The 25,220-nt window shown below is 43.5% G+C and overlaps 10 protein-coding genes and 1 long non-coding RNA gene across 22 annotated transcripts; 6 read left to right on the forward strand and 5 right to left on the reverse strand.

Moving 5' to 3' along the window:
- The first annotated feature begins 2 nt into the window (after window positions 1-2).
- LOC6897402 (N-alpha-acetyltransferase 20-like) lies at window positions 3-782 on the forward strand. Its single transcript, XM_002137518.4, has 2 exons — window positions 3-378; window positions 448-782. The coding sequence occupies exons 1-2, from the start codon at window positions 80-82 to the stop codon at window positions 683-685; spliced, it is 537 nt and encodes a 178-aa protein (XP_002137554.1). The 5' UTR covers window positions 3-79; the 3' UTR covers window positions 686-782.
- Window positions 760-2,715, reverse strand: LOC6897403 (zinc finger protein weckle). The gene is made up of 3 exons (XM_002137519.3): window positions 2,446-2,715; window positions 927-2,392; window positions 760-864 (listed from the first exon to the last, which is right to left on the reverse strand). The coding sequence occupies exons 1-3, from the start codon at window positions 2,593-2,595 to the stop codon at window positions 828-830; spliced, it is 1,653 nt and encodes a 550-aa protein (XP_002137555.3). The 5' UTR covers window positions 2,596-2,715; the 3' UTR covers window positions 760-827.
- A 38-nt stretch (window positions 2,716-2,753) lies between these two features.
- On the forward strand, window positions 2,754-3,913 carry LOC26531983 (uncharacterized). The gene is made up of 2 exons (XR_001451755.2): window positions 2,754-3,580; window positions 3,637-3,913. It is a non-coding gene; the product is annotated as an uncharacterized lncRNA (long non-coding RNA).
- Window positions 3,864-5,833, reverse strand: wek (weckle). Of its 2 annotated transcripts, XM_033378205.1 has the most exons (6): window positions 5,736-5,833; window positions 5,511-5,628; window positions 5,098-5,456; window positions 4,707-5,043; window positions 4,303-4,649; window positions 3,864-4,232 (listed from the first exon to the last, which is right to left on the reverse strand). In XM_033378205.1, coding segments are annotated over exons 1-6 (1,278 nt in total). In that variant the 5' UTR covers window positions 5,738-5,833; the 3' UTR covers window positions 3,864-4,117. The 2 variants fall into 2 exon arrangements, with proteins under 2 accessions (XP_033234096.1, XP_015037507.2); XM_015182021.2 differs by having other exon boundaries at window positions 4,707-5,456; window positions 5,736-5,832.
- Window positions 5,834-5,861: 28 nt separating this feature from the next.
- LOC6897405 (uncharacterized) lies at window positions 5,862-6,782 on the reverse strand. The gene is made up of 2 exons (XM_002137521.3): window positions 6,461-6,782; window positions 5,862-6,397 (listed from the first exon to the last, which is right to left on the reverse strand). The coding sequence occupies exons 1-2, from the start codon at window positions 6,677-6,679 to the stop codon at window positions 5,924-5,926; spliced, it is 693 nt and encodes a 230-aa protein (XP_002137557.1). The 5' UTR covers window positions 6,680-6,782; the 3' UTR covers window positions 5,862-5,923.
- Window positions 6,783-6,824: 42 nt separating this feature from the next.
- Window positions 6,825-8,504, forward strand: LOC6897406 (RNA-binding protein 34). The gene is made up of 3 exons (XM_002137522.3): window positions 6,825-7,308; window positions 7,374-7,748; window positions 7,807-8,504. The coding sequence occupies exons 1-3, from the start codon at window positions 6,894-6,896 to the stop codon at window positions 8,304-8,306; spliced, it is 1,290 nt and encodes a 429-aa protein (XP_002137558.2). The 5' UTR covers window positions 6,825-6,893; the 3' UTR covers window positions 8,307-8,504.
- An 851-nt stretch (window positions 8,505-9,355) lies between these two features.
- On the reverse strand, window positions 9,356-14,089 carry Atg16 (Autophagy-related 16). Of its 10 annotated transcripts, none has more exons than XM_001358945.4 (10): window positions 13,776-14,089; window positions 13,400-13,670; window positions 13,171-13,333; window positions 12,289-12,377; window positions 11,526-11,932; window positions 11,014-11,156; window positions 10,241-10,541; window positions 10,092-10,176; window positions 9,872-10,015; window positions 9,356-9,621 (listed from the first exon to the last, which is right to left on the reverse strand). In XM_001358945.4, exons 1-10 carry the CDS (start codon window positions 13,978-13,980, stop codon window positions 9,528-9,530), a joined length of 1,902 nt encoding a protein of 633 aa, XP_001358982.3. In that variant the 5' UTR covers window positions 13,981-14,089; the 3' UTR covers window positions 9,356-9,527. The 10 variants fall into 10 exon arrangements, with proteins under 10 accessions (XP_001358982.3, XP_015037508.1, XP_003736634.2 ...); XM_015182022.2 differs by having other exon boundaries at window positions 11,526-11,956; XM_003736586.3 differs by lacking the exons at window positions 13,171-13,333; window positions 13,400-13,670; window positions 13,776-14,089 and adding an exon at window positions 12,958-13,108 and having other exon boundaries at window positions 11,526-11,956.
- Window positions 14,090-14,159: 70 nt separating this feature from the next.
- LOC4801970 (putative transferase CAF17 homolog, mitochondrial) lies at window positions 14,160-15,462 on the forward strand. Its single transcript, XM_001358946.5, has 2 exons — window positions 14,160-14,290; window positions 14,353-15,462. Exon 2 carries the CDS (start codon window positions 14,354-14,356, stop codon window positions 15,374-15,376), a length of 1,023 nt encoding a protein of 340 aa, XP_001358983.2. The 5' UTR covers window positions 14,160-14,290; window position 14,353; the 3' UTR covers window positions 15,377-15,462.
- On the forward strand, window positions 14,174-16,191 carry LOC4801971 (cysteine-rich DPF motif domain-containing protein 1). The gene is made up of 2 exons (XM_001358947.4): window positions 14,174-14,290; window positions 15,501-16,191. The coding sequence occupies exon 2, from the start codon at window positions 15,513-15,515 to the stop codon at window positions 16,026-16,028; it is 516 nt and encodes a 171-aa protein (XP_001358984.2). The 5' UTR covers window positions 14,174-14,290; window positions 15,501-15,512; the 3' UTR covers window positions 16,029-16,191.
- Window positions 16,048-18,071, reverse strand: LOC4801972 (saccharopine dehydrogenase-like oxidoreductase). The gene is made up of 2 exons (XM_001358948.5): window positions 17,672-18,071; window positions 16,048-17,613 (listed from the first exon to the last, which is right to left on the reverse strand). Exon 2 carries the CDS (start codon window positions 17,521-17,523, stop codon window positions 16,231-16,233), a length of 1,293 nt encoding a protein of 430 aa, XP_001358985.1. The 5' UTR covers window positions 17,524-17,613; window positions 17,672-18,071; the 3' UTR covers window positions 16,048-16,230.
- A 1,508-nt stretch (window positions 18,072-19,579) lies between these two features.
- kuk (kugelkern) lies at window positions 19,580-24,260 on the forward strand. Of its 2 annotated transcripts, none has more exons than XM_001358949.5 (2): window positions 19,580-19,702; window positions 22,030-24,260. In XM_001358949.5, exon 2 carries the CDS (start codon window positions 22,058-22,060, stop codon window positions 23,720-23,722), a length of 1,665 nt encoding a protein of 554 aa, XP_001358986.4. In that variant the 5' UTR covers window positions 19,580-19,702; window positions 22,030-22,057; the 3' UTR covers window positions 23,723-24,260. The 2 variants fall into 2 exon arrangements, with proteins under 2 accessions (XP_001358986.4, XP_003736635.2); XM_003736587.3 differs by lacking the exon at window positions 19,580-19,702 and adding an exon at window positions 21,682-21,831.
- Window positions 24,261-25,220: the final 960 nt, after the last annotated feature.

Consider the following 25,220-nt stretch of genomic DNA (forward strand, 5'->3'; position numbering starts at 1 on the left):
TCGATTACCATCGATACAACTACACGACATACATATATATATGAATACGATGCGGCAGGATATCTGCTAAATCAACAAAATGACTACATTGCGGCCTTTCACTTTCGACGATCTTTTTAAATTCAACAATGTCAACTTGGACCCACTTACGGAAACATACGGAATGTCCTTCTACACACAGTACCTGGCCAAGTGGCCGGAGTACTTTCAGCTTGCCGAATCGCCCAGTGGCCAAATTATGGGCTACATTATGGGCAAAGTGGAGGGACGCATGGAAAACTGGCACGGCCATGTGACGGCTCTAACTGTGTCGCCCGACTACAGACGGCTCGGTCTAGCTGCACTACTGATGAACTTCTTGGAAGACATATCGGAGAAGTAGTTACTGGGCCTTGGTCCCGCAGCAGGGAAAAGAGATCAAATCATTCAACTGCATTCTCTCCCTAGGAAACGGGCCTACTTTGTGGATCTATTCGTGCGCAAGAGCAACGAGGTGGCCATAAAAATGTACACGAACCTCGGCTACATCATATACCGCACCATACTCGACTACTACGCGGGCGATCAGGACGAGGATGCACACGATATGCGCAAGGCATTGTCCAGAGACGTTAATAAGATATCGGTCATACCGCACACGCAACCTGTACGAATTGGAGATGCAGAAGTGGCAGATTTGGAATGATCTGAACGGAATCAGTTGATTATAGTGCCTGCAATTAAATATAGTTAGAGATATATAAAATATTAAATATAGAGTCACTTTTTTCAACGCCCAAAAATAGAACACTTGTATTTATTCGAAATTAGACTTAATTTTTGTTTCTTCATGGCTGCTTTTCGTCTTTTGGAAGTTTCTGGGTTCTGTAAATATTTTAATTTATTAGTCAATATATTCACTGTGCCCATACCGTCCCATAACTTACATGACACGCAGCTCTTCCAAAGTGGGAACACTCAAACGAGATGGCATGCCCTCCCGATCGCCCTGTTTAATCTCCTGAGAATGTTTTTTCAGCTTGTGGGAACGACAATTGGCATTGCAGGCAAATGTTTTTCCGCAATAGTTACAGATATAGGGTCTTAGACCCGTGTGGCTAAGCAAATGCGTCTTCAGAGTCTTTGACCGTTTGAAGAGGGCTCCGCAGACCTCACATTTCAAGTTACGCTCCTCCTTATGAACCACCTTGTGCATGTTCCAGGTGCGTCGCGTTTGCAGCTTCTTTCCGCAAATATTGCATATGAAGCTAGGATCCTCGTGGATCTGACAGTGAACCTTCAGACGAGCCCGATTCTTGAAACCCGCCTTGCATACGGGGCACTCAAAAGGACGACTCTCTGTATGGACCAGCTTGTGTTCATTTAACGCTGTTAAAGTCTTTAGCTGCTTGCCACAACTGTCGCACACAAATGGCTTGACGTTTTCGTGCATACCCTCCTTGTGCAGCCTCAGGGCCGATACCGACGAGAGTGTCTTATGGCAGAGGTCGCAGCTCGTGTTCTTATCCATCTTCACCTTGCGAACGATTCTCTGGCACTCTTCTTGATCGATATGCTTCTCGTAGGAGGCACGATTCCTGTAAGTTTTGCCGCATCTCTTGCATTCCATACGACAGCGTTTGCTGGGATGTTCCAACCTGATAGGTTTACTTTTCGTCTCATCGTTGTCCGTACGAGAGTTTTCATCAGGTGGAGATGCACTTATTGGTGGTTCAATCGCGATTGTCGCGGGACTAGTTTGTTCGTGTAGAAATTCTTGATCATCATCATAGTTGATAGACACATCCGGCTTGATATCTTCGTCGTCTGCACCACAAGGTGCTTCCAAACTCGAATCAATCCGCTCGTGATGTCGTTTTATGACGTCCGGTTCAGCAATTAGAACATCTTCTGCTTCCAAATCATTTATGATGGCATCCATATTGTTCTTCAATAGCTTCTCGCCCTGAAAAAATTGACTTAAATCTACAAATTCCTGCTTGTTGTCGGATGGAGTGTTTTTAAATTGTTGTTTCTGGCTTTCCTCCGCTCCCTGTATTCTCTTCGCTTGCTTGGGTAGGCTTCCAGATTCATTTAATACCTCTACGTGGTCTTGATAAATGAGATCTTGCACGGAAACTTCAGTTTCCAGTTCTATTGGTTTGGCAGGACTGGGCTCGGTCTCTGGCACTGGCATCGGCTTGATAATGTGCGACCAGTCGTCCTCGCAGAGTCCATACTGCTGTCTGAGAGCTAATACATCCAGCTGTTTATTCTGCTCGGTCTCTGTGCGGCGCAGAACCTCAAAGATGGCCTGCACCTTGGTGACATGCTCAGCAAAATCGATTAGTTCACTTATCAGGGTGTAGCACTCTGTGCAAAGGACGCTGCTTAGCTCATCCTCCAGTCGCATCTACGGAACAAAAGTCGTATTATCTCTGGCTTTATTCGCTGACTGAAACTTACATGCACCTCGAAATATCTGCGGATGGCCATAATCATGACATTGTCCCAGGTTCCCTGACCTTTCTCATTCGTATAAACTTTCACATTGCCGCGCACATCGTCCTTGGCACACAGACGGCACCAATTCAGCCAGTGGCTATCCGCCATCATTTCATCATATCATATGATCCCCAGATAGCTAATCCAGTTGCGGTATCTCCAGGAGATTGCTTTTGTTTACTTTTTGTTCAATTAAATTAGCATGTTTGTTTAGGGTGACCATCTCGCGTAACTGAAAAATCTCGGGAAAAAATACCAAGAACGCCTTTGCTGAGTTGTTATTTTTATTAGTTGATGTCGGTGGTCGGCCGATATTTCCCCACAAGAAGTTTATTTCGTTTTATTCTGTGTAGCCTGGCACAAGTTTTCAAATATTCCTACCGCAGTATTTCCTACTGCTCTCAACTAACCATACAGTATAGGAAGGAAGTAAGATCGCCGGGCTATTGACCATCGAAGGGGTACCATTATCAGCTACCCTCGACACTGGGGATACGCCATCATTCGTCCGCCAACGGGAGAAAATGTACGGAATCTAAGGGCTCAATTCCGTTTTGCGGACGGTACAAAAAAGGATGTGACGCAAGCAGTAGCAGTCAACATACATACGTCTAGAGCAGCGAGAAACACAGGTGACTCTGTTGGTGCTCCCAACGGTACTCGACGATACGTTTAGGGACGACCCTTCCCTGACAACATCCTCTGCGACTAGACTACGGAAATACCCACCAGGACTACTAAGATAATGCCAAGGACAAAAAAAAAACACCAGCATCGCCCCATGCAACGACAATCATCATCCTGCGTCCGCCGTACTCGAAGGGACCAATCGGGCCAAGAGAGACGACCTCGAATCCAGCGCCCAATGGACTATCAGATAGCGGGCTGGGCAGAGGCTCCACCAGACTGGCGGACCAATACTCCCGGCCGACAGTTATTCGTCGCCAAATCGCCAAAGTAACGGTGTACTTACGCGATCCCACGTCCCCATTGGGAGTTCAACTACTGGAGATGCACGGCGACGACAGCTTCAGAATAGAGATCACTTGAAACCGGGCCACCACAGTTAATGCCCTCCCCCCATCGAAGTGAAGAGGTGTGTCAAGGAGCATACGCCCCCTTACATTTTTTCCATTAAAGTATATTTCATAGGTATAAGGACCACCCTGGTCTACTACCCGATTCTTCCGGGTAAATTTGGTTTAAGCGTTTGAGGGCTGCCGTTTGCCAGGGCAGCGGAGAACAGCTTGCTGCGTAAGGGAGGAGGACCAGGAGTTCGGTGCAAACCTTCCGTGTCCACATTTTTTTGGGGAATATATACGTAGCCTTTTGCTTGATCCTGCTCTTAAATAATCACTTGAAAATGAATGCTTGGTAAATCTTTTAAAAAATGCATTAATTTGTCTAATAAAATTGTATGATCAGTGGAGCGGGTCCTGGCTATCGAGTAATATTAAACAATAACTATAACTAATAACTAACTAATATCAAAACCAACCAGCAGCGCCAGCTGGGCTCCAAGGATGCCAAGCACATCATTTCCTCGGCCGCGGTGCTGGTTGTTTATGCCAATATGAACTCGATCAGATTTTATGTTATAGACCCATAAAACAAGCAAAATATATTGCTTCTGTCACTCTGAAATAAGTCCTAGCTCTTCTGCCGCTGCCTCTTCTGCGACCTCTGCTGCCTCCTGTGCTTCCGCTGCTTGCTCTGCCTCCCTTTTTGCTTTTGCCATTTCACGGGTTCTGCAAAAAATAATACAGAAATCAAATCAGTAAATGAATCAACATGTTGAATTTCATATCTCATCATTACATGGCTCGCAGCTCATCCAGCGTGGGGACAGGTATTCGTGAAGATTCCTTTTCATCCTCCATCGACACCTCGCGAGGATGCTTCTTAAGCTTGTGGGCGCGACAATTTGTGTTGCTGGCAAAAGCCTTCCCGCAGTACTTGCACACATATGGTCGCAGTCCCGTGTGGCTTAATAGATGTATCTTCATAGCCGTCGAGTTCTTAGAGCCAAGACCGCAAATATCACAGCGGAAGCGGCGCTCATCCGTATGCACATACTTGTGCTTGTTTAAGATTGCTCGCGTCTGTAGTTTCTTTCCACATACATTGCACTCAAAGCTTGGTGCACCATGGGTTTGCAAGTGGACCTATCAGGAAAACTAATTAGGGTTATATCAAGTATCGATGGGGCTGTATTTACTTACCCGGAGTCGGGCCTTGTTTTTGAACGCCGCATTGCAGACGTGACAGATGCACGGGCAGTAGTCAGTGTGCACGAGCTTGTGCTCGACGAGAGCCGTGTATGTTGTCAGCCCCTTTCCGCAAACATCGCAAATGAAGCGTTTTAGGTTAAAGTGGACCTCCATTTTGTGACGCCTCAAAGAAGCGGCAGACGTAAGCGTCTTTTCGCAAATTGAACAGGTGTTCTCCGCAGCTGGGGGGCTTTTGTTCTCCATCTTAGTATCACAGCTCCCGTAATCAGGTAAGGGAGAATCATCACTTAGGGTGTCTGGTTCGACTTTAATGAAGCGTTTTGGCTCTGTGCGGGTAGTATGTTCTGCCATTAGAGTGTTTGTATTTGTTGGCAACGTCTTCTTGGGACGACCTCGTTTTTTTTTGACTGGCGACACAGTATGAGTTTCATTATGTGTAGCAATCAGATCTTCCACAGGCACCTTCTCTTCGAACTGCTCACAGTCCAGGCTCTCTCCCCCGGCGAACGTATCAGTGGCATCCTCAACGTCGGTGTCACATTCTCTTTTGTACTCGACGGATAGTCCGTACTGCCGACGCAGCTCAAACACATTGAGCGTCTCAGTTGTTTCCGTGTGTCGCAATAACTCAAAGATTGCCTGTACCTTGTTAACATTTTCGGAGAAGCTAATGAGCTGGCCGACCATGGAGAAGCATTCGGTACACAGCATGCTGCCCAGTTCCGGTTCCTCCAACGTCATCTAAAGCAGGAAATTAACCAGGGATTCTTTGCCTGCACTTTGTTTTGTACTCACCTCCACATCAAAGCATTTGCTAATTATCCTTACAACTTCCTCATCGCCTTCATTGTTACGCACCTTGATCTCGGCGTCGTTTTTGGCGCAAAGGCGACACCAGTATAGCCACTGTTTCCTGGAAGCGGAGTCGGTCACAAATTTACCCATGATTGATTATTCACATATTTTTTTTACTAGTTTCGCAGGAATACATTTAATTTATTGTTATTTCAATTCACTTACATTTTGTCGGCGCGTTGTAGAGCTGGTAATCCATCGATACTATCGGTTTTTTTATAGCAATTGTGCAACACTGCTCAATTATTTGTACGGCAGTGTGAGCAACGTTTAAAGGAAAATAGAAAAAACTATTTTTATATTTTATTTTATTTCTTTTAAACAAATTTGTACAATTAAATAAACTAGTCATCTTAATTATAGCTAACTGTTCTGTCGATGGAAGCAGCTTCTAAAATAGCTTTCAAAATCTTATCCTTAGCAAACTCGGACGCATCAATACTTAATTGACGCAGTCGATCGGCCACAAAGTCTCCAAAAATCTGTGAAGAATCCTTTTGGTTATTTATTGCGTTGGCCACAGCTTTGTTGATCATATCCTCATCAATTAAAGCATCTGTAGTGGCTACCGCTTCGATGTCTTCTTCAGGGTTATGCTCCTCTGGTCCCGTCAGCGGACAAGTGGAAAACATCACCTGTTCCGGCTCATAAAGGGCCAGATTTTGAAGTATCTGCTCGTAGTCAATAGGCTGTGTTTTTTCCTCCTTTACAACTTTGCGGATTTTTTCGCGTTTCACAGCTGGGCATTTCGATTTAACTTTTGGTGGCTGTACAACGTTGATGTTGTTGTGGCAAATTGAAATCTCGATTGCATCTTCAGCGTCGGTCTAGATGTGAATATTGTCATATTAATGCAGGTGCGATTTCGACGACGTAGACCCAATGCTCACCATATGATTTGGCTTGGTTTCCACAACGGCTTCCGAGTCCCTTTTCCTATGCTTCATGGTTCGTGCATGGGCGCGTAAGTCGCATATTTTGGTATTCACGCCACACTTGCAGAATCGACAATGCGCCCGATACGAGTCTTCCGGATCTCGGCGCAACCATGGCCGGAATTCGGGCATTTGCAGCCAAGCGTCGCGCAGCTTCTGCTTGTATATTTTCATTGTTTTCGGCAAAAGAAACGAAACACTAGCACAGCAGCAAAAACAACTAAAACCATGCAACAAATTAACACAATAGTGATGACAATAACAACATCTTCAGTGACTGCGGAACTATCGTTTGAATATATCTATATACGTTCGATTGGCCTCATGGTTATATTTTGATATATCCACATCCCCAACTAGCACAACACGTGAAACGAAGAGCAGCAAAATGAAAACGCCGAGAAAACCCGAAACTGTGCAAGGTGAATTAAAACCGACGAAAAAACAACCTGTTGTTTCCCAGGATAGCAAGTTAATCAAAAAGAAAGAAAAGAGACCAAAGCAACTGAAGACAGAAAAGGCCGTGGACAATGAGAGTCCCAGGAAGTTGACAGTAGCAGATTTGGCCAAAATCGAGAAAAAGCGGGCCAAAAAGGAAGGCCAGAAGCTAAAAAAACAGCAGCAGAAGTTATTAAAAGCTTCCGCAGGGCCAACAGAGACGGAGGTCAAGAAAGAAATCAATTCTGTGGAGAAGGAATCTGAAGAAGAAACTGAGAAATTGACCCCCAAGACAGTCGTTAAACAAGAGACTAAACAGCAAAAAAAGGCCAGCAAGAAATCCAAGGCCAACAATAAGGATGAAGGTAATGCGAATTCAATATAAATTTCAGTATCTTTTTACCAGAGTCCTTTCCTTGATCACAAACAGGTGCTGCCAAATGGGAGCGGGATCCTGCCCAAGAAGCTGCTACTGTTTTTGTTGGCAATCTTCCCATCAACACAAAACGCGTCCAGTTGGTGCGTCTTCTAAAGCCTTATGGCAACGTCAAGTCCATACGCCTTCGCACAGCGGGTGGCAAGCAATTGTTCAAGCACAAGCAGCGTAAGGGGGCGGGCTCCCTCAACGCCTACGTAGTGCTCGATAGCGCAGAGATTGCTGAAAGGGCGCTGGCATTGAATGGCACAGAATTTAAGGAGAATCACTTGCGTGTAACCCCAGCCGCAAAGTCGGAAAGTGGAGATGATAAAGGGCCCAAAGATGCCGATGCCAAGCGCACCATCTTTGTCGGTAGCCTGAAATATTGTAAGCGATTTATAAATCCTTGATTTCGTTTATATTACATTAAAGTTTCTTGTTTCAGCGGCCACGGAAGAAAAGCTTCGTGAAATATTCTCCAGCTGTGGCGAAATCGAATATATCCGCTGCTTACAGGAAGGCGAAAAGGGCTGCAAGGGCGTGGCATATGTGTGCTTTAAGACGCCCGACGCCGTGGGCCTGGCCCTGGAACTCAACCAGACACTGCTCGACGATAGACCCATAAACGTGGAACGCTATTTAGTCAAGAAGCTGGGCGCCAAACGGGTGCGCGACGCTGCTGCTGCGAAATCAGGTCCACCATCGAAATCAAAGACCAAACCGAACTCGGTGGGTGCCAAGAAGCGCCTGGATAAAAAGCAATACAAGCAGAACGGCAAGCCAACAGCAGCGCTGGGCGACAAGACTGCGGCTGGCAGCAAAAAGAAATCAGAGTATCGGGGCGTCAAAGTTGATGGTCTCAAAAAGGCCAAGAAACCAAAGAAGAAGAGCAACGACCAACTACATGCGATGGCCAAGAAGATTGCACCAAAGCCGAAAACTTAATGTAAAACTAGCCTAAGTCTATAGTTTTAAATTAGTGACAATCTAATTGAAAGGGTTGTACCTTTTCCATTTTTAATTTGACTCAATTACGAAAAAACAAAACCACCGGAACAATCCCTGAAATATTGTACAATTTCTTACAAGACTATTTTACGTTACGCGGAATATAAAATGACAATTAAATATTGTTCAAACAAATAACTTTTTTCTTCTGTATGCCATTGTCTTCCTGAGTTCACTCGTAGGGATTCCCACGCGCTCGTATCTTTGGACAAGAACAGTATAGTGTCAATGATGCGTGGCCCGGAACGATTCTGTTAAAATAAAACATATATATTTTTTACTTTTAAATATTTATACGTACATACATTTTTTGTTTGGGAGGAGGAGATGGGATATGGGAGGATAAACTCCGCAGACCAGGCGATTTTTTGAAGCTGAAGCCAGTCTATTCACATTCGAGAAGCGGGGAGCATATAAGCCGATTCATGAGGCACCTGCGATATCAGTCGAAATATCCGTTCCATTCAAAAATACGACAAAATTTTCATAAGTTCAAATACATATTTGAAATACCTTCGCTGAAGATAATGGTGTCCGTTCCTGTTCTACATTGATCTATGTTTTCAATTATTAGAACTATTAGAACTAAACAAAAATGAACATTCATAATTTCCCCCAAGATTAGACCAGGACAATCCCTGGTAATTTTTTTGTTTGTCGGTTTTTTAGTGAATAATAGAAAAGTTTCTATACAAATGGTTAAAGGGACCAAGATACATTCAATATTGCATGAGCAGGTGGCCGTCAAACATAATTTGTATAGCATAATTTAACACTCGCCCAAGTACAGGCTCTTGTCTCGTCGATTGATTCGACGATAGTGTGTTCAAAAGACGGTTCTCAAAAGGCAGTCCTCGTATAATAGTTTGCGTCAATTTTGGCCAAATAATCAAACCAATATATACATACATTTTATTTAAATATTAGAAAAAAAGATTCTTAAATAAATATATTTGATATACAGTTAGACTATTTTTCCATTTAAATATAATTAAAAATGAAAAGGTCAGCATGGAATTTACCTTTCCCAATAGCCGACCAAATTTATTATTTACAGCAGAATGGCTGCTATTTATGTACATAGAACAGCTATGACAGCTATATTAGCATATCAGTATTCACATAACTGATTGGCATCTAAGGCAATAAAAGGGAGGGCTAAGAATCCGAATATATTATGCACCGTTTGCTCTTTCCTACGGAAGCCAGTTCATTGTGGTTGGGGCTCCAGCTGACCGCATTTACCGCTGTGCTGTGGAATAGACCGATACCGAAACTATTTTTAGTTAGAATTAAGCAAAAATCAAAGATATATGTATAAATCAATGGAAAATGTTTCGAATTTCATTTTAACAAAATTTAAATATTAAAGAAATTTCGAACTTTTGTATGTTTGTAGTTATATGTACATACATACATACATATGTTAATTAAAATTATTATCAATTTTCTTTGAGACATCTATCTAAAAATTCGAATCTTTTAACGAAACATATACGAACCTATGCCCTTTCAGAGTAGTTTCTAAAAAGCCATTAACATTCCAAATATATATTGCACCATCCGCCGATCCGCAGGCAATTTTTAGGCCATTCGAGTTAAAGGAAGCCCGAGCAAAATCACAGCTGATTTTAAAGTGTTCGTTTCTGCCGAAAGATGCAACACGACAAAATATTATCTTTTGGTTTTCATTTGTTCAGAGTCTACGAACTAGGAACTTACGTGAAAGTGGATATAACTTGGTTCTTGCGTAGGTCTAATAACTTTATTGTATCGTCTCTCACTGAACATATGAGGTAATTGCAATCTGTAGAATACGATTGTAATGTATTTTTTTGGGATATCGGTTTATTGTTTTAATGACTACTCACCCTTTGATAAGTCTAGGGACGTGATTTTGGCAGGCATTAAGACATCATCAGCCTGTTTTTCAGTACGTATATCCCAGAAACGGATTTTCTTATCGTAATGCCCACTAATAATCGTTGAACCGAGGCTGTCTGTTGTGACGAGATCATTGCAGCTTGATCCAGCGAATTTGGTCTCTATACAAGCAATGCTCCGCAAATCCCAAATCTTCAAGGTACGATCATGACTTCCGGTTACCACTTTAATGGGCTCCTGGACATATTTGGCGGCCATTACTTTGCCACTATGACCCGTCAACGTGTGCTTTCAGAGTAAGTAAAAGAACAAGACAGACAGTTAGACGATTAACAAATGAAACAAAATATTATACAGAGCACCACAGAAAGACGGCGTCTGAAATAGTCTTCGGCCTCTCGACGGGGTGACAAAGTCTCTAGGGTAAGATCACCAACAATTCTCTTATTCTTGCTGTCATTACCATAGACAGGCAGATCAGAGCATTCAATCATAACATCAATTTCAACGTTAATATTGATAAATATGTCGCAGATTCTTTTCAATTTAATCTTTCAAAGACCTATATTTAAACCAATCATTTCTATGCAGGTACATAATATATACTGTAATGATTGAATCTTAGTGGTTCCTAATACTTATACAATAGGTTCTACTGTACTACTGCGTGCAGCATTAGGTTCTGTGCAAATATTTAATAACAAATGACAACATACATGTGTATACATTCTTGAGTTTAGAATCAAATGCTTTGACTCACCCTTAACCGATTATCCATCACCGTCCACACTCTAGCGCCGTAATCGTTTGAAGTTCCCAATATATACGCGCCGGTGGAATCAAAGTCGACAGAGTTGATGCCAGCACTGCTCCCGCTCAAAACTGCACGTGGCTCTGTTGAATCTGTAATACATAATTTTATTTCACTTTAAAACAAGCTAATTTTATTTTTAAAATACATATATTTTGATATCTTAGACCCAGAGTCCTTTCATGAATGGCTAAAAATACGTTCGCATATGTAAACATACGCAAAAAATAAACAGTATTTAAATGTATATTAAGGTTTAAGTATAATTTCAGCTCAGTTTGGAGTATAGATTTCAGAATCAATATCAATTTTATTATCTGGGAGCACAGACAATCATAGTACATAGTCGTATGTTATCTAAGTTATCTACAAATAAAGGAAGGGGTGACCGACCACGAGGAAACTGGTAGGGTAGGGTATGCACATCCATTATATCTACAATATGTACGTTTACTACTTACTTTTGCCAATATCCCACAGCTTGACTTTTCGATCAGCGCCGCCTGTAGCCACCATGCGCTCCACGGGACTCCAACGTACTGCATGCGACTCGTTCTCATGTGCCTCGAACTTCATAAGTATCTTTGTTGGATTTGCTTGGCCTAAATAGCCTGACGCTTTAAGAGCGTCTAGGGATGGTCTAAGTTCGCCCGCTGTAAAACGAGCGTTAAAATATTCAGTATCATCAATACCTATGGCTTCCATGGCGCCATTTATCGTCGCCTCGTCAAAGTCGTCGTCGGTTATCATGCCACCACCAACGAATTGGGCAGGACTTGTGGAGTTACGGTTACCAGACGTAGGTGCACTATTGCTTGGTTCACGAACAGCGTCTTCGAGGTCACGTTTGAGTTTAGCCGAACGTTTCCTGAAAATTGACGGCAGTCTTTTTCTAGATATTTTTAAAAACGGTTATACATTTATACATATTGAACCAAACAAATTTAAGAGCAAATCAGAATGAATGATGCTATTGAAAATGTTCATCTAAACGGTTTGCTCTTCTCAGCGAATCAGCAATTAAAAATATATGATCCGATTGTCCCGTAAACATACAAGCAACAGATAAGCTGGACGAACAAACATATGGTCTGGTGGCTCTACATACTTATCGTAACCCGTCAATGTATGTATTGATTCCAGCAATAACGGATAATCGTTATGGTGAATTTATGGTGAAAGTGATAATAGTTAATGACTCGAATTCGATGTTAACATGCATACCTTATAATGCTTTCATTTTCCTCATTCAGTTTGTCGGCATCCTTTGACTTATGACGCATTAGACGTTCCACTAAGCAACGATTTTCATCCTGTGAATTAATCCAAAAACGATTGAAACTAGATTATTCTTAGATTCGAGACAGCTGCTGACTACTGCAGCTAATTATGAAAATATTTGTGCTCGCCCGAGGACGGTTTTGCCTGATAAGCCCTCAAATGATACTGAGGAATAATAAAGGCACTACTATCCATACTATTTACACATAAGTGTATTTTTTGGAATATGGGTATACCATATACCTTATTGAGGCTTCAATTAATTATCTATATAAAATTAACCGATAAATATTATCAGGCATTTGTTTTATTTTTTATTCCAAATGCCAGAGCCCGGCATGAGCTCCCAACCGAATCGATTCAATGGGATTCGATATTCGCTTCGTTTGAAGCAGTTCTCTTTATTTTTGCTAAATTGGGTCTGCAAATTTCAGTGTTTTTTCTCGCTCACTTTCCATTTAATTTTCTGCTAGATAGACCGAGAGAACAACACATGCATTTTCTGGATTTGTGCTTTTCTTCTGCTTGTAAATGGGTATGGCTGTAATTTGGCTGTGACCAAATGCTGACTATGCTAAATTTAAACTAAACACCAAAAACATACTTTCATACTTCCAAATTTTTTAGTCCGTTGATCTATCGTGAACATTTTATATTTGACAGTCCAATAAAAAAATTTGCTAGTCACATAAAATTTAAATTCTCGGTAGCCTTAGATAACTCTTAGTTTATAATTTCTTGTTTAGAATTTTAGATGTGAAACTCAACTAACACTAGGCTATAGTGATCGTGTTAATTTCAAAACACAATACAATAAAAACTTACTTGAATGCCTCGCATTTTGTCCTCAAGTGAGCTAAACGCCAACTGAAGCGCTGTATGCTCATCTAGCAGAGTATTGTTCAGTTTCTTGAGTTCTTCTAAACTCGAATGAAGCAAATGGACCTCTGCCCGTAATCGATTGTTGTTCGTTTGTTCCTCAGCAAGGCTGGAAAAGTTAAACGATCATTAAATTATGCAATAGTAGTTGATATATATGTATATATAATGAGACCTGTGTTCCTTTTCGGACATTGCTATTCGTTGTTGCTCCACTTTCATATTTAGGTCAACTATCAACTGGGAGTTTTCCCCCTTCCTTTTGTGAAGTTCTATGAGCTCTTCTTGTTGACTTAGCAGTTTCTTTTCTAGAGTAGCTACGGCCGCCCCTTGGACGCCGGTGCCACTGCCACCTGTTGACACAGCACTACGTAGCTGTTCATTTTCAACGGATAACTTCAGATTATCCGATTTTAGTTGTGCGACATGGTCAATAAGTCGGTTGTCTGAAATATTAAGAAGTTATCAAATATCCATTCATATATATGTACATGTGTGTGGAGTCGAAGAGCCTCAGTGTTCGGCACCAGCCGCTCTGCTCCGTGCCTTACTTTGTTCAATTATTTCCTTGAAATTTTCACATTCCTTACGATTGCGTTCCCGCAAGCATTTAACAATATGGGCTCGCCACACATGTTCCTCTGTAGACATCTTTAAATTGGAATTCGCTTTCTGTTGGTTATAATGTTCTTTGTTGTGGTGTTGTCGTGATTGCAGAGTAGTTTCTGACAGCTTGTCTGGCTGACCTGCTTGCATCGCATCCACGATTCGATCTCTGCTATAAGTTACTACCGTGAAAACACATTATTATATTTAATTACAATTTATTTCAGGTGATTTTTAACAACAAATAGAACAATTAGAGATGTGAAATGTATACCGATGTACATATCGGTACATTGGGCAACTATTAATATAAATGTTTTTGTGCGATATACATCAAGAGCAGCACTGAGCTATCCGTTAGGGAATAGAGTTTTTCACAAGAACAGCTGTTGAAGCAGAAATATTTAAGAAATTCATAGTTAGTTTGTCAGTAAATTGGAGTTTTACAAATCAAATCAAGGTGAGTGGAGATCGAATTTCCCTGTAATGGATAGCCGGAACAGTACCCGCACTCATTTGCAGCATGAACATATGCAAAAATTTCAAGTTCCTACGTCTGACTCGATGTTGCATGCGTAACTTTGCCGACATCCGGCCTGAGCAGAAATCAACTTACACACTGGAAAAATTGGCCCACCGTGAGCTGATTCGCGTCCATGGGCCCGAGGTACTCCCGTTTTTGCAAGGCCTGGTCACCAACGATGTGTCCCACCTACAGCGACCGGATGGCCCGTCGTCCATATACGCCCTCTTCCTGAACAAAGGTGGTCGTGTTCTATACGACACGATCGTATATCGTACAGAAAGCCCGGATACGTATCTTCTGGAGTGCGACCGAGAAGCTTCAGAAGAGTTCCGACGCCATTTGCGCACCTTTCGGGTCCGCAGGAAGATCGACGTGGATTCGATAGATGATGAGTACGCGCCCTGGGTCCTCTTCAATACCCAGAAATGTGGCGAGCAAGTGGGCGAAAAGTTGCAACGTAACAAAGAACGGAAATGGTTTATCTCATCCGATCCCAGACTTCCAACGCTGGGCACTCGCATTTTAGCTCCCACAGACTTCAATGGCTTATTGCGCGCTAAGGAGATGATTGTGACGCCCCCATCATCAGAGAATAACTATCAATTGCTGCGCTACAAGCAGGGTGTGGGCGAAGGCAGTGAGGAGCTGCCGCCTGGCAAGTGTTTTCCCCTGGAGGCAAACGCAGACTTTCTCAACGGAGTCAGTTTCAACAAGGGATGCTATGTGGGCCAGGAGCTCACCGCCCGCATTCATCACTCGGGTGTGATACGTAAACGCTATATGCCCATACGTCTGACGGCTCCATTGGGGGCCAATCAGACGGTCCAGTCTTTAGCTGGGGCCAATCTTGGCCGCGTCTTTGGACATGCACATAACCACGGCGTCGCCCTGCTGCGCATTGAGCAGGTTCTCAACGGTCACCAGGAGCTGATGGTCGATGGCGAGCGCTGCTTTGCCGAACGTCCCGATTGGTGGCCCAGTGACTTGCCAAGCAAGCGTCGCCAGGCCTTAACAGATTGACCAATACACGCTGAATGCGTTTAATTGTTTTTAGACTTAATTGTTATTTATTCTAGTAAAGATCATGCTCCTTCCTCACTGTCAAAGCTTCCCAGTTTCTTTGTCTACGTTCGTTCTCTTGCAGGCTCATAATATAATGGAGGCCGACCAGCCCAGCACCAGCAGCGTCAGCCTCAGCATAGACAATGATCTAGCCGATGAGGATCTCGTATTGAATGATGAGTCTGCTGAAATAGCCCGACTGCAGCTGCCCGAAGAGGATCGACAGCCACAAGATAAGCTCGAACCGCTGGAGGAGGACGAGCGCATTGCCAAGATCGACTTCCACTGCTCTGCCTGCGACATGCACGAGCTCGTACACTACTTTGGACGCCAGCCGCCCTTTGCGCTTGGCATTAAATACCTCGAGGACACCTACGTAATGCGCGATCCCTTCCAGCCGCCACCGCCTCGTTGGCAGTCCAAGCCCGAGTACTACATTGCGATGGGCTCCAAGTGCAGCAGCTGCTCGAAGGTGGTGTGTAAAGATGCTGCTTGTAGCTTCTACTACACAAGGACCGTTTGTCTGCCCTGTGGCAAGGCCGAGCTCAAGGAATGGCCCGTGGAGGCACAGGCCCGTTTACGGAAACAGCTGGAGGACAAGGATAAGTAGCCACAGGTCTCAGGACCTATTGGGAATTGGAAATTTGCATTTATTTATCTGATCTGTGATCTGATCTAAAAGTTAACATTTGTGAAGTGTGGGGTAGGTCTAATGTTTGTGCTACAAACTTGAATGGGTGATTAAAAAATAAACAAACAGTGGAATAGTCGAAGAGTTAGCCTAAGCAACTGCATCATTTTATGGAACCCGTTCACTTGTTGGCCAGGATCTCGAATTTCATGCCATGCTCGTGCTTCTCCAGTTCGCTAATGAGACTAGTCTTGGAGAAAGCGGCAGCCGGGGCCAAGACACCGCCGTTATTGGGCATCTTGTCGCTTTCCCGCAGGATGGTTACAGCGGTCGAAAGCAGCGCCACACATGTCGCTCCATAGCCCGGATTCATGCCAGAGACGCGCACCATCAATGTCTTAGTGGGCGGTACGGTATACTGGTCCGTGCTCTCGGCCAGACGATCAGCCTGGGGCCATCCAATTGCCTTGAAGGTCATCTTAAAGTAGGTGCGCTCCATGGACTCCTCGCTGGGACCGTCGCGAGAGGCCAGGCCTCCCGAGAAGATGCCCGGATACTTGAGCAGCAAAGTGCGTCCAATTTGGAATTTCGACATCAATCCAAAAATGCTGGCAAACAGAACAACGGCGGCGGCAGCTATCCAAGAGGGAAATCCCACATAAGCGTGCATCTGTACGGGTCGCTTCTTGTCCTGGTCGTAGAGGAAACGCTGCGAGCGCATCACCACCGACCGATCGGAGCCGGGGAAAGGCAGACAGACCTTATCAACTTCTGTGGAGCGGAAGATCAACGGACGATGCTTCAGCAGCGGATAGAACTTGGGCAAGCGCTGGGGGAACAGCTTCTGCCGTATGCCACGCAGCTCGTCCGAATGTGCCAGCCCATAGACGGCACTCTCCCAGGTTCCATAGTTGAGACCAGCACGGGTGCCGGGACCGGTGCCCTCCTTGACGCCACTTTCCAAAAATGTTTCCACCGAATTGACCACGCCGTCGAAGTTCTTCTCCACAAAGACGACGCCCATGTCAGCTGGTATCGAGTCAAAGCCGCAGGCACTGACCACATACACACCACGTTCCTTGGCGCGCTTATCGTACTTCAGCTGCATCGTTTCCATGTACTGCGGTTCCCCGCTCACGTCCACGTGATGCGTACCTGCTTCGATGCAGGCGTTGACCACCTTCTCGCCATGGAATCGATAAGGACCCGCTGTGTTAACGACAATGCGACACCGCTTGGCCATTTCCAGCAGAGAGGTCTCGTCGTTGATATCTGCTATGAAGATGGGCGTCTGCGACAGATCTTTCTTGCTCTTGGCCCCCATTTGTTTCAGCACAGACTCCAGCTTCTCCCGGTTCCGTCCGGCGATGCCCCATCGCAGGCCGTTAAGCACGGTGACGGCTTCGAAAACCGTATACTTCCCGGTGAAGCCGCTGGCGCCGAAAATTATGACATCCAATCGATCCGTTGCCATTTCACTAGCTTTGACGTTTAGAAAATATGATTTCTATTAGTTGGAACAAATCGTTATCTGATTGTCGTTGACGCCTGCTGCTTCTGCTGTCTGCGATTAAAAATATTCGGCATTATATTATGTACTATATAGATTTTGCCGCGCTAACCTTTACCACTGACTATTAATTCAGTCACTCTGATGATCTATTTATAGTATATCTGGTGTGTACATATCCATCGGTCAAGGGTCGGACGATTAAAAGCAGCAAATCGAAGTCCAAGTGTTTTCCAATAGCCAGTTGTTCATGAGCGAGAGAATGAAAACGAACCAGTAAAGCGCATTGAATGGCCTCAATGTGTGGGCGGCTACACACATGTATGTATTGCCGTCATAAACCTGTTTTCCCCTATTGATTTAGCTTAATGCGCAGTAAAAAATTACAAGTAGCATATACAAATTTACAGAAGTAGGTCCAATAAGAGATAATTGATACTTTCAAGCCACAAGCAATAAAAATTCCATAACTTTCCGTTTGTTCAATTATTTTAAATTTTTTTATTATCGCGTGCACTAATTTTGGGAACTAGTTCACAACACGTCATCCCTTTTGGTCACACTAAGCTACTTCAAAACTGCCAACTCGTACTGAACTTTTGGCGCCCAACAGTTGCTATTTTTTAAACTCTAAAAATCAAAGATATTCGATTGTTCATGAACAGCCAATTGAGTTGACTAAGGTGACCATTTACGACCGCGTCCTCATGAGACAGCGTGTCCAGCAATGTTTTGCATGTGTTAGTATACACATACATCCGGACTTCTGTAATATGTCACTGTTACAAGTATATTTCAAAACATTGCCCCGGCCACTTCCGCCCCCACAAAGGTCGAAAATCTGGGGATATTGACAAATCACAGGCAGGCAACACGCAGGAGGGTCGCGCGGCTGGTACAGGCAGAGGTGGAGCAGGCCCCATTCCCCACGCCTCACGCACGTTCCCCACGGTCTTTCCATCCATAAATATATACAAGATACTAATAATGTACTTGAATATGTCTAAAGAATATCAATTTGAGAAAAGGTCTTAATAAATTACGTTTGATCTTCATATAAAATTAACGAAATAGGGTGTACAAAGGCCTATACCAGCAACTTTGAGACTGTTTTTTTGTTTGTTGAACTATTTTGTTTAAACCTTGTTTTAGTCAAAATACAATAAAAGCAAGGACTAAAAACTGGCTAGTTAAGTAGAAAATTGATTCATTAATCGTATAAAATTATGTGGGCATTGCTGAGAGATTTAGTTAGTCAGCATTATTCAATGGAATATCAAAATTGAGCAATATGAACGAATTTCCTTTTCCGTTTGTTTTGATTGGCCTATTTCGCTACCTGTTTTTTGTTTGACTAATTTCGCTAAAACCTCTTTTTACGCAAAATGCAATAAAATCAAGTATTAAAAATAAGCCAGTTAAGTAGAAAATTTATTCATCAATGGTATTAAATTATGTGGGCACGGCTAAATGTTCTATCTGGCTTATAATATTTGACGGAACATTAAAATTAAGCAATATGGATTCCAATCCTTGAAGGAGAACGATTAACCTATTATAAGCCAAGGGGGTATTTACATTTTCCACCGAAAATAAAGAAAATGTAATCATTTTAGCGCAGCTCTTTTTGCAAGTTAAAGGGAAGGATAGGATGGATCTACAAGAAGAATTTACAATCGTTAATAGTTTTCGCCATTTACCTCAAGTAGCTGAACTATTTAAATAGATGGGGCATAAGTGGGATAAGTTCGGGTTTTCATCATACGAGATGGTATATTGTAGTTGAAGAGCATAAACAGCAATTGCCGTACCAAGACAACAAATCAAGTATTTAAAACAAGCCGGTCAAGTAGAAATTTGATTCCTTAATCGGGCAAAAATATGTGGGCATGGCTAAATGTTCTATATAGCTAGTAATATCCGACGGATTATCAAAAACGAGCAATATGTAAAATAGAACTTGAATTCGTCAGTATATTTACGGTATATTTTGAAAATGAGGTATATTTCTGAGGGTCGGACCGTATATTTTTTGTGTTGGCGTCGGCGTCGGTTGTGTTTTGAAGTTTTGCCCGTGAAATAAATATAAAAATATATATTAAAAAGTCTAGTTAACTTCGGCCGTCATTGAACAAAACAAAAGGTTAGTTGTGCCATTGGTGATACTAAAAATTTGGGAAGAGGAGACCCCTGCGAGTGGTGTCGGTGCAGACAGTTTTCTTTGTTGCGGTAGGATATGAAGCTTGGTGTAGATATTTTTTTTGCGCGTATAAACCAGGTGCCGGGCGGCGGCTAACGTCTCGTGAGTGTAAATGTTTGAGGGGAAAACGCGGGGCAAGCTGCACCCATAGATATGCAGGTTTCCTCAAATGCATTATTGTTAATTGCGGGTGCTGCTGCAACAGCAGCCGACGCGCCGCCATTTTAAAAAACGTACCCCGTATCTGAGCCTCCGAAGATTGCCTGCCTACTGGTACAGTGGTGGCAAAGCAAAAATGGTCGCATGTTGCATGTTGGTCGTGTCGCCTGAGCATAGAATAAACCAATAGTGTTATGTTTATATTATTGATTTCTTTCAATGCATTTAAAAATAGTAAATGCTATTCTGCTCCATACAAATTATCAATTATCTACCAATGTGCAGTGACGACTATTTTGGCGCGCACTGTGAGCCGCCTTTTCTCATACACTCGCACAAATAAAAAACCGTTGAGGGAACTTTTTTGTTCTGATTTGTACAGGGAGAGGAAGGCCTGGTCTGTCTTATGTTTATGTTATTTCTGCTGATCCGATCAGAGCTCGTTGAAATTAATTAACAACTCGCGTTGAGTGTAGTTTCCACTACACACACGCATACTCGTACATACATGTGTACATGCATTTATGCTCTTGTTGTTTCTGAGTTTAATCAACTCTTTATTGCACTTGAACATACATATGTATGTACATATATAGGGACTGCGAAAAGTTTATGCAAGCATCTAAATGTAGATATACTCTTGCCCGCCACTGTACTCGCGAGCACACAAAACGAATATCAAAACAAAAAGAATTATTTGAAAGGGAGTAAGAGGGCGAGGGCTTGGCGCATAACTGCGCTTCATTGCCCACAGCGCATACATACATACATGCATTTGTATGCAGATATGCACGTGTACAACACACACACACACACAACTGATATCTGCCGAGTCGATGTAGTTGTGAATTTTTCTCGCCGGCAGCATCTTGCGCTGTTCGCAATTTTTTTGTGTGCCGTTTATATCTTTCGCATTGGATTGGCGCTTTCTAAAAAGAAAACCCGAATGTGGCGGCTGCTCAATGCAATTTCTAGTGCACCCTACCCATCATTTTCCCCCATCCCGTCCTACTGCTGCACCCCCTTCAAGTGTCATCCACCTTGAATGCAACTAGTTTCGATACCCTTTACGTATGGTACATGCGACTTGATCCTGCTCTTAAATATAGATATTATTGAAAGTATACTAGTTTAGGTTGAGGCGGCTGCAAGATTCTTTCAGGGTATCCAAGCTTCGGTTGTGTGTATTTCCCGATTTACAGCTCGATCTAGTATGACAGGCAATGGGGGGTGTCAGGGAAGGGAATCGCGCATTTATTCTTCGTCTTCTTCGATATTTTACTTATTCTTCATTCCTTATGCGACCCAAAGCGTTTTTTATTTTTTATTTCATCTCTCTGGTTGGCAGAGGGAACAGAACAGAGGGGGCCACAAACACAGGTTTGTTCTGTTGATACTGTTGCGTGTTGGCCAGTGTTTGTTTTGGTTATGTCGCATTTTGTTTCGAATGCATTTAATGGAACGGAAGCCAGTGAAGAGTATGTTTGGGAGAGGGGAATCACTCAGGCAGAACCATAAAAGCGATTTATAATCAGCGCTGATGAAAAACAGGGAAAAATATTCGGACTCTGCAAATGTTACATATGCAGGTATGTATTTGCCTGAATTGGTATTCCTTTGAGGCTGGCATATGTCGCTGGATGAAGGGCAATTCCGAGTAATAATATTCTAATCTGTACCCATCATAAACGACAGCTGTCCCCTTAGGTAGTCTTATAGCTTACCGATTACCTGCGTTCCCTACTTAAAGACTGGTCAGGCTCTGTCCACAAGTAAGTTAAGCTCTAGACGTGAAACAGTCAAGACGCAACGCGAACAAGGAAACCCTAAGCGTATCCCAGATTAGAACCAAATACAATAGCGCTAAGAAAAGTGGAAACACTTGGACCAACTGTGATAAAACAGCAACTGTGGTACGTGGGGTGGGGTGGTTTCCGAGCCGGTTTTCCGAGCTGCGCGAGGAATGCGATACGAACGACGTAAACATTACTCGACTCGGCTGTCAATTGAAACTTGTTTAGTTTTCTTTTCGATTTCTCTGCACTTGAAGTGTGAGAGACCTACTGTGAAACCTACTAATCGACTCTCCCCTTATGCTTTTTTCCTTGCAGAGATCGTGCAACACGGCCAAAGTATCCGATGCTAAGCAAAATGGCTCAACCAAACAATTCTAGTGGCGGCGGTGGAACAGGAGGAGTGTCCGCCAGTGGCTCGGGACGTCGCTTGCCGCTCTCACTAAGCGCTGGCACTGCTGTCAGCCGGTCCCAGCAGGGTTCAAGCAGTCCACAACGGAAGACAGAACCATTCGTGTCGCTCAAAAAATGCAGCGGACAGAGATCCGGACCGGCAAGCTCTGCTTCGAGTGGGTCCACCGCCAAGGAGGATGAAAAGAAGAGTATGAATGGCGTTAGCAAGTCCACCAATGGAAAGGAAAAGCCGCCGCAGAATGGCAACTCAGCCAAGGAGCAGAAGCCCAAGGAAAAGGTAGAAAAAGTTGCTGAAAGGAGGGACAACAAGGATACCCAAGAGAGCGTCACCAGCGAAAAGGAAGCCAAAAAGGCTCTTGCTAATACTGCCACTATTTCTGCTGCTCCTGCTGCTGCAGTTCCTAATTCTGCTGCAGCTCCAACGCCAATTGTAAAAGCAAAGACTGTCGAGGTTGACCTAACCATCGATCAGGCTGAGAATGATGTGGTTTTGGTCCCTGACCAGGTAACAGGCCCAGTGAAAGTGCAAGGGCCCACCACTCCCACCGGCGAGCGAAAATCGTTGCGCAAGGCGGCGGCCAGCCAGCCAAAAACTCCGACCAGCCAGCCAAGCTCCTCGCCGGTTCCGAAGAAACAGACAGAAACAGCAGCGACTCCTCCAGAGCCACTTGAGGAGACTCCCGCTCCTACTACACCACAGGAGGATGTTGAAATGGAGCCGCTTACTGTGGATGCCTCACCGATACGCAGTGTGACAAGTGCTGTTGACCACCTTAATGCCCAGCCGGCTGCCACATCGACACCTGGACGCCGACTATTCGGTTTCGGGGGAAGCAGCAAGCCACCGAGCAACGAGGTCAACCTGGTCGCTCAGCCATGCAGTCCGGCCCCGGTACGCACTTTCGCACAGATCAGTGGCAGGCGCAGCATACGGAACACAGCCTCGCTGACACCGTCGAAGGTCGGAAGCTATAGATGTACCACCAACGATCTGGACACATCGACCAGCACAAATTACAGCATGAATGCTACAGTGGGATCGGATATACCCAACAGTTCATCTTTCTCCTTCTCGTTCTTTGGACGCGGACGCAAGCGAGAAAGGACACCGCCTCAACTGCTAGGTTCAAAGTCCACCACTGACTTGCCGCAGGATATGGAGACTTCGCCACCGAAGCGCGCCCGCTTTGATCTCTTCAGCCTGAACTTGGCCTCTCCGTTCTCTTTGCTGCGATCGCGCTTCTCGAAGACCACCATCAGCTCTCCCCAGCGATTGCGTCTGGAACAGACCCCAGCCGACGGCGACGAAAATGGGAAAGTCCAGGACGTGCAGTGCATTGCTGTCGAAATGGATCAACAAGAGCTCAACATCTCTTCGGGCAGCGCTGAGGAGCAAGACCCAAAGGAGGTTACTGTGGGCCAGGAGGCAGGCCTGGAGACGCCTAAGAAGGCTGGAAGCCCAGACAAAGAAATCAACACCGAGCAGGAAATCAACGATGGCAACGCCGAATCTGATGGAGAGAATATTTCTCCGGCTTCAGAGTCTGCCGTGGAGGTATCCGTCGGCGAAAACCGTTCGCGCTGCTCAATAATGTAAACAATGATAAACTCCCCTCCCGATCCCTTTCCTTTAGCTGATAAACTTATTTCCTAGCATATCCGTCATCCTTTTATGTAGTTTGTGTTTTGACAAAAATTACATGTTAAGAGTGAGCTGCAAACCACCCGCTTATGGCCATAGCCAGCACGTGCTGCGGCATTGGCTATTCTCTTCTGGCCAAAGGAAGAGCTAACGAAAGCCAGGCCCATCACGTGGCCGACCTGGCGGTGATTCGTCGCTGAATGGCTGAGCCTCAATCTGAAGCTTAGGCATCCAATGACGAATCGCTTGGCACCGAGAACAAACACCACCATCTCGTGTACCCAGAAAATGTGGGTACAAAAAGAAACTCATCAATATTTAGTCTGTAGTGTGGATAAAAATTCAAAGTTTTATGTTAAATGTACGAAATTTTTCCGTTAAATTAAATGCTTTCAATATGCTATTCAATAAACACAAAACACATACATGTAAAAACAAGATGCGTCAAAATGTAACGCGTATTTCATAAATAAAGGGCATTTTTAATAAATACGTTTGGATTTGGTTTAATTTCAACAAAAAATGTGCCGTACTAAAATGACTACGTGTGCAAAAATTTTTTTTTTAATTTGTCTTAAAAAGTAATTGCTTCTTTGGTTTGAGGTCAAGCTCGTGCTCTACGTAGAAAACATATATGTATGTATTTGCCATCATGCTTTTCATTAGAAGTTACAAGCTGATTGATTTAATTAAAACAATTTTAAAAAATTTATTTTTTCGTTAAAAATGGCACATGGTGAAGAATTTTCTGAGGAAGAACAGGGAATGAAATTAGCCGGCATGAGAACTGGTCGAATAGCTTCGCTAATTAATCGACATTGAAAAGCTATTTCAAAACTTTTAATAGATCCATTCGGTTACCATCAGAAAATGTGCAAAACGGCAGTTGCGGCAGTTTGCAACTGAAGACTTGATCGGCTGCAACAAAATCAAGGCAAAACTCGGGATTAACAATCCCCAGGAAACGTGTGAACGAAAAACTCCGCTTAACTAAACGCAAGTTCTGCGAGCTCGAGTTTAAAAATGTAATTTTCAGTGATGAAACAAAAATTAAATTTAGATGGATGGCCATCATAAGTACTGCAACTCGTTACAAGGCAGTACGATGCCGTGAAGGACTTAAAACTAGCGATCGCTGTATTAACTCTACAAAACTTGGTAGGGGCAGCCCCGTAGGCTGCAGAAGCTTCAGAAGTATAAGGCTAACTCCATTACCTATTAAAAAAGTTAGTTTTCCTTAAAACTTGTTCCTTATAAAATAAAAATATATATGTGTGATATACCCATTTTCTATGTGAAAAATATAAAATTATTATTATTATATAAAGCTAATAAATAGTTAAAACTAGGTATTAACAAGGTATGGGGCTATAGCTACTGAGGCCTTAAGCTCGCTATGGTATAATTATACACTTGAGTATGTATGACCTTATATACGATATTATATGATGTA

This window comes from Drosophila pseudoobscura, chromosome 2, assembly GCF_009870125.1.
Source record: "Drosophila pseudoobscura strain MV-25-SWS-2005 chromosome 2, UCI_Dpse_MV25, whole genome shotgun sequence".
NCBI lineage: Eukaryota > Metazoa > Arthropoda > Insecta > Diptera > Drosophilidae > Drosophila > Drosophila pseudoobscura.